The following is a 6,479-nucleotide window of genomic DNA, read 5'->3' as shown; positions in this document are numbered from 1 at the left end:
TTTTTTTTTTTTTTTAGATATTCCTCCCCAAGGAAACAAGGAAAACTTCTTGTAACTTTGACTCTATTAATCATTATGATATAACAAACTCTTGGGCATCATAATTAATTACTAGAAAGTGAAAATGGTGATTTGCCTTTGGGGTAAATGTGTTTTCTTTCATTAAAAGTTTTCCAATATACCCATACAGTCATATTCAATAACACCACAGATGACAAGGGATTGGACTGTCTGAAGAACTTCAGGACCTGACACTGTCCCTTTATGAGCTCTGATATCTGGCTTCATCCAGAAATCAGCACAGGACTTTATGAGAGAGGAAGGCACTTCTCTGAATCTGTCTTAGGAAATGGATACACAAAGATGTTCTTAAAAGGGAGAGGAACTTGGAGCTACGTTTCTGTAGTAACTGTTCAGGAGCTGGTTTACATCTCTGTGAGCAACCCCATCTTTGCTGGTACTAAGCAGGTGAGAAATTTGCAAGTTTAGATTTCTGCTTAAAGTTCTCTTCTCCCTCCTACAATCCATGGTGTCTTCCAAAGTGAACATTAGTCATTAGAATGATTTTATCTTTCTCTCCTTAATTTACCTAATTATGTCAATGATTTCGTTAGTCTAAAGACATGTCTATTTCATGGCTTATCACTTACTTGAAAACGTACTATAATGTGACATGTATACATTAGGTAACAGGTTTTTAGTTGTTGGATGGAGGCTTATTCTTCCTATAGGGGAAAAATAAAGTAAATTGCAGATTAAACATGAGCGTTATAAAACATGTGTTCAAACAATCTGTGTGTGCAAAGCATTTAATGGTGATGGTGGCAATGTTTTTTATTGTGGTTCACAAAAGAAGGAGATGACTCAGATATGTGTCCAGCATCCAATTCCTCAGAAAAACAGATATAACTCAGGCAGTTTTGAATCAACATTATGCCAGGACCCCTCAGAATTTGGTACAAGTCTAAGTAAAGTTTCTTCTGTGTGAACAGAAAACTAGCCCATTTTAAAAATAATGTTTTGTTTTTATCATTATGATGAATAGTGTGAAAATATATCAACATTGTGTGGATTAATTTGGGGGGGCATATTTCATTCACTCTTTTTTTTTTAAAATAAAGGTTTTATTGGCTTGTTTCTTTGTTCATTTATTTATTTAGTGTATGTGAGTACACTGTAGCTGTCTTCAGACACACCAGAAGAGAGCATCAGGTCCCTTTATATATGGCTGAGAGCCATCATGTTGTTGCCTTGAATTGAACTCAGAACCTTTGGAAAAACTGTCAGTTCCCTTAACCACTCAGCCACCTTCTCCTTTCCTCATTCACATTCTTCTATAAAGCATGGATTTTAATTTTGTGTAACATTTTTAAAGATGTCTTTATTTATTTTTATTTTATGTGCACTGGTGTTTGGCCTGCATGTATGACTGGGAAGGTCTAAATCTACTGGAATTGGAGTTACACACAGATATAAGTAGCCATGAGAGTGGTAGAAGTTGAACACAAGTCATCTGGAAGTACTCTTAACTGCTCAGAAATCTCTCCAACACTTGATCAAATTTGTAAAAAATATACTTATTTTATTTTATGCCTGTTACTGTTTTGCTTGTGTGTATGACTGGAAATACATGAATAAAGTGCCACGAAGCTGAGTAGAGGTCATTAGATCCAGAATCATCTCTCCAACAACAAATTTGTATTTTTTAACCCTTTGTTATAACATGAGGGATGATGTCAGTTCTCATGAACAAAAATGCACTCCAGTCTACAAATACTGATGTATAAATATGCAGAGGCCATGCTGTGTTAAAATATGTGTCATCCTGTTGAATAACATAGAGTTGCATTACACACACACACACACACACACACACACACACACAAACACACAAACACTTACATCATGAGTGAAGGGAAAGGAAAATAAGTGTGAAGTTGATATTCTGGATCAAAGTCCATCCATTGTTTTCCAGAAAACTCTCCTGTAGTGTGCCAAAGCAGTGCCACATTTTCAAAAAAAAGACTCCAAATAAATTGAAAATCTCAGATATTTGAGAAGATTCTTGAAGACAGCACTGTCCAACCTGACCCTTACACCACTGTGCTATGAAGCCACCTCCATGTTGTCTCAGAATAAAACCCTGAAAACCATGGAACAGTTGGCTCTTCGGATCCTTCTGCTTTGCCAGGTTGTGGTTGGGACTGTGGGCAACATCCTTCTGTTTGTCCATAATTTCTCTCCAATCTTGACTGACTCCCGACTGAGGCCCATACAGGTCATTCTAACCAACTTGGCTGTGGCCAATACATTCATGCTCCTTCTCTTGACATATTCATATGACATAATTGGTTTTGTTCCAAGGAAGCCTCCAACTGACCTCAAATGTAAACTTGCACACTTCTTTCACACTGTGGCTCAAGGCACAATCATGTGTTCCACCTGTGTCCTCAGCACCTACCAGTTTGTCACTCTTGTTCCTGGTACCTGGGCTAGGGTCATGTTCAGAGAAATAACCCCCAAGGTTGTGAGCTATTCTTGTTACAGTTGCTGGTTGTTCAGTGTCTTAAATAATGCTTACATCCCAGTGAACTTCAGTGGTCCACAGAAATCACACAACAACTCTGATTCTAAAGGCAATTGGATATGCTCCATCTCTGGGGTCAGTGTAGACATGATTTTCTTGCGGTTTTCCCATGACATCATATTCATTGGCATCATGGCCTGGACAAGTGTCTCCATGGTGATTCACCTAAACAGACACCACCAGAGAATGCATTACCTACATAATCCTAATCAGAGCAACAGAGGCCATGCTGAGAACAGAGCAGCCCACGCCATTCTGATGCTGTTGGCCACATTTGTGAGCTTATATATTCTAGATTGTATTTGTAGTTTATTTTACATTTCCTTTGTGGAATCTCGTCTCTGGTTGATAGATGTCATAGAGCTTTTGCATCTAAGCTTCCCCACAGTTTCTCCCTTGCTGTTGATTTTTAGGGATCCTAGGGGTCCTTGTTCTCTGCTCATCATTGTGGGTCTGGAAATCCACGTGACTGGGGGAGCCATTACAGAGGGACAGTAAGGTCAAAACATGTCCATACCTTGAAAAATCTCATCCTGACACCAGCAGGAGTAGGACTGATCCTGTCTTGCTCTAGAACTGCATCTACCCATACACAGAGCCAGTCAATCTCCCAGCTCTGCCATACTAAGGTAGTCATGAATCCTGTGGCCAGGATGCAGTGTAAGCTTCCTATCTCCTTATAAGGACATGTCCAGCTAGCACCAGGAATTTCTGATCATGCAAATGAAGCAGTCCCAGCAACTTGGCCACTGCAAATGATGTACACTCATCCTCAAAAATCCTACCCTCTCTCCAAGGGTTATAAAGACCATGACACCCCCCAATAAAGATGTCTGTTTCACTGAAAACCATCTTGAGAGAAGGCTGTTTCTCCTAGACTTAACACTGGCTAAGATTCTGCTAGCATGCCTTCACAAATAAGCCTGTTCATTGGTTTTTATAAAGGACAGCTACTTATTTATTTGAGATACTTTTCTATTCAGCAATCTTGCAGAAGTTATTTATCAGCCTTAGGAGTTCTAATATATAATTTGTGGGGTCATTAATATGTATGCTATCATGTCACCTATGAATGGAGATACTTTGACTACTTCCTTTCCACTTTGTATCCCATTGATTTCCTTTTGTTCTCTTATTGCTTTCGTTAGGACTTCAAGTACTATATTGAATAGAAAGGGAAAGAGTGGGCAGCCTTTTCTTTTCCCTGATTTTAGTGTTATTGCTTTAATTTTCTCCCCATTAAATTTGTTTCTGATTATTTGCTTTCTGTATATTGCTTTTATTATTTGGGGTACGTGCCTTGTATTTCTGAACTCACTAAAACTTTTAACATAAAGGGGTGTTTGATTTCTTCAAAGACATTCTTACCATCTAATGAGACGTTCCTTTGAATTTTTTCTTTCAGTTTGTTTATATGATGATTACATTGATGAATTTAAATATATTGAACCATCCCTTGCATCTCCAAGATGGAGCCTAATTGTTCATGGTGGATGCTGTCTTTGATGAGTTCTTGGACTTAATTTGTGAGTATTTTATTGAGTATTTTTGCATCTGCGTTCCTAATAGAAATTGATCTGAAATTGTACTTCTTTGTTGAGTCTTTGTGTGCTTTAGTTATCAGGGTGACTATGGCCTTGTCGAATGAGCTGGCAATGTTCTTCTTGTTTCTCTTCTGTGGGATAGTGTGAGGAGTATTGTTGTTAGCTCTTCTTTAAAGCCCTATTAATTCCTGCCTAAAGCCATCTGACTCTGGGCTTTTATATTACTGTAAAAATTTGATGATTGCTTCTAATTCTTTTTTATTAGATATTTTCTTCATTTACATTTCAAATGCTATCCTGAAAGTCCCCTATACCCTCCCCCTGCCCTACTCCCCAAACCACCCACTCCTGCTTCCTGGCACTGGCATTCCCCTGTACTAGAGCATATAATCTTCACAAGACCAATGGCCTCTCCTCCCATTGTTGACTCAGCCATCTTCAGCTACATATGTAGGTAGAGGTACTGGTTAGTTCATATTGTTGTTCTTCATATAGATTGCAGATTCCTTTAGTTCCTTGTGTACTATCTGTAGCTCCTGCATTGGGCACCCTGTGTTCCATCCAATATATGACTGTGAGCATCCACTTCAGTATTTGGCATGCACTGGCATAGCCTCACAAGACAGAGCTATATCAGGGTCCTTTCAGCAAAATCTTGCTGGCATATGCAATAGTGTCTGGGTTTGGTGGCTGTTTATGGGATGGATCCACAGATAGGGCTGTATCTGGATGGTCCTTACTTCTGTCTCAGCTCCAAACTTTGTCTCTATAACTCCCTTCACAGGAATTTTATTACCCAATCTAAGGAGGAACAAAGTATCTCAACTTTGGTATTCCTTTTTCTTGAGTTTCATGTGTTTTGTAAATTGTATCTTGGGTATTCTATGTTTCTGGGCTAATATCTACTTATCAGTGAGTGCATATCATGTGAGTTCTTTTGTGATTGGGTTATCTCACTCAGGATGATATACTCCAGATACATCCATTTGCCTATGAATTTCATAAGTTTACTGTTTTAAATAGCTGAGTAGTACTCTATTGTGTAAATGTACCACAATTTCTCAATCCATTCCTCTGTTGAGGGACATCTGGGTTTTTTCAGCTTCTGTGAGTTATAAATAAGGCTGCTATGAACATAATGAAGCATGTGTCCTTATTACCAGCTGGAACATCTTCTGGGTATATGCCCAGGAAAGTTATTGCTGGATCTTCCAGTAGTACTATGTTCAATTTTCTGACTGATTTCCAGAGTGGTTGTACCTGCATGTAATCCCACTAACAATGGAGGAGTGTTCTTCTTTCACCACACCCTCGCAAGCATCTGCTGTTACCTAAATTTTTGATCTTAGCCATTCTGACTCATGTGAGGTGGAATCTCAGGGTTTTTTTGATTTGCATTTCCCTGATGATTAAGTATGTTGAATATCATTTCAGGTGCTTCTCAGCCGTTTGATATTTCTCAGTTGGGAATTCTTTGTTTATCTTTTTTTTTTCAGTGCGAATCTGAGTGTATTATGCAGCTCTCAATAGGGGATTTGATACATTAAAAAACAAAACATTACATCTCTTAGAAACTATGTCTAGTGAAAAAATCACAAATAAAACAAAAATCATTGGGCACAGCAAAACAGAAAATTGATCCAAGTATTACAACTCTGAAACTGCATATTCAGTGAATCACAAACAGAACATTAACATCATTATTACTATAAACCATCAAAATATAGCAATTTTAATTATTTATTTATTTTATTTTGTTCTAATTAATTTATTTTTTACACTCCATATTTTATTTGCCCCATCCCGATCCACCTTTCTTTTTTAAAATTATTAGATATTTTCTTCATTTACATTTCAAACACTATCCCAAATGTCCCCTATACCCTCCCCCTGCCCCTGTTCCCCTACCCACCCACTCCCACTTCTTGGCCCTGGCATTCCCCTGTGCTGGGTCATATAAAATTTGCAAGACCAAGGGGCCACTCTTCCCAATGATGGCCGACTAGGCCATCTTCTGTTACATATGCAGCTAGAGACTCGAGCTCAGGGGGTACTGGTTAGTTCATATTGTTGTTCCACCTTCAGGGTTGCAGCCCCTTTCAGCTCCTTGGGTACTTTCTCTAGCTCCTCCACTGGAGGCCCTGTGTTCCATCCACTTCTGTGTTTGCCAGGCACTGGCATAGCCTCACAAGAGGTCGCTATATCAGGGTCCCTTCAGTAGAATCTTGCTGGCATGTGCATTAGTATCTGGGTTTGGTGGCTGATGATGGGATGAATCCCCGGGTGGGGTGCTCTCTGGATAGTCCATCCTTTCAACTTAGCTCTAAATTTTGTCTCTGTATCTATAT

General features: G+C 38.9%; 1 protein-coding gene across 1 annotated transcript; it reads left to right on the top strand.

Annotated features, from left to right (window-relative positions):
* Positions 1-2,078: 2,078 nt before the first annotated feature.
* Positions 2,079-3,506, top strand: LOC110314934 (vomeronasal type-1 receptor 4-like). The gene has a single exon (XM_021189119.1). The coding sequence runs from the start codon at positions 2,123-2,125 to the stop codon at positions 3,083-3,085; it is 963 nt and encodes a 320-aa protein (XP_021044778.1). The 5' UTR covers positions 2,079-2,122; the 3' UTR covers positions 3,086-3,506.
* Positions 3,507-6,479: the final 2,973 nt, after the last annotated feature.

This window comes from Mus pahari, unplaced genomic scaffold (genome assembly GCF_900095145.1).
Source record: "Mus pahari unplaced genomic scaffold, PAHARI_EIJ_v1.1 scaffold_10799_1, whole genome shotgun sequence".
In the NCBI taxonomy this organism is placed as follows: domain Eukaryota; kingdom Metazoa; phylum Chordata; class Mammalia; order Rodentia; family Muridae; genus Mus; species Mus pahari.
Note: the sequence above shows the minus strand (reverse complement) of the source record. Positions and strands in the feature narration are given on the sequence as shown.

Bases quoted from the DNA above. Each gene is read 5' to 3' on its own strand.
- LOC110314934 (XM_021189119.1), top strand. From the start codon at position 2,123: ATGTTGTCTCAGAATAAAACCCTGAAAACCATGGAACAGTTGGCTCTT.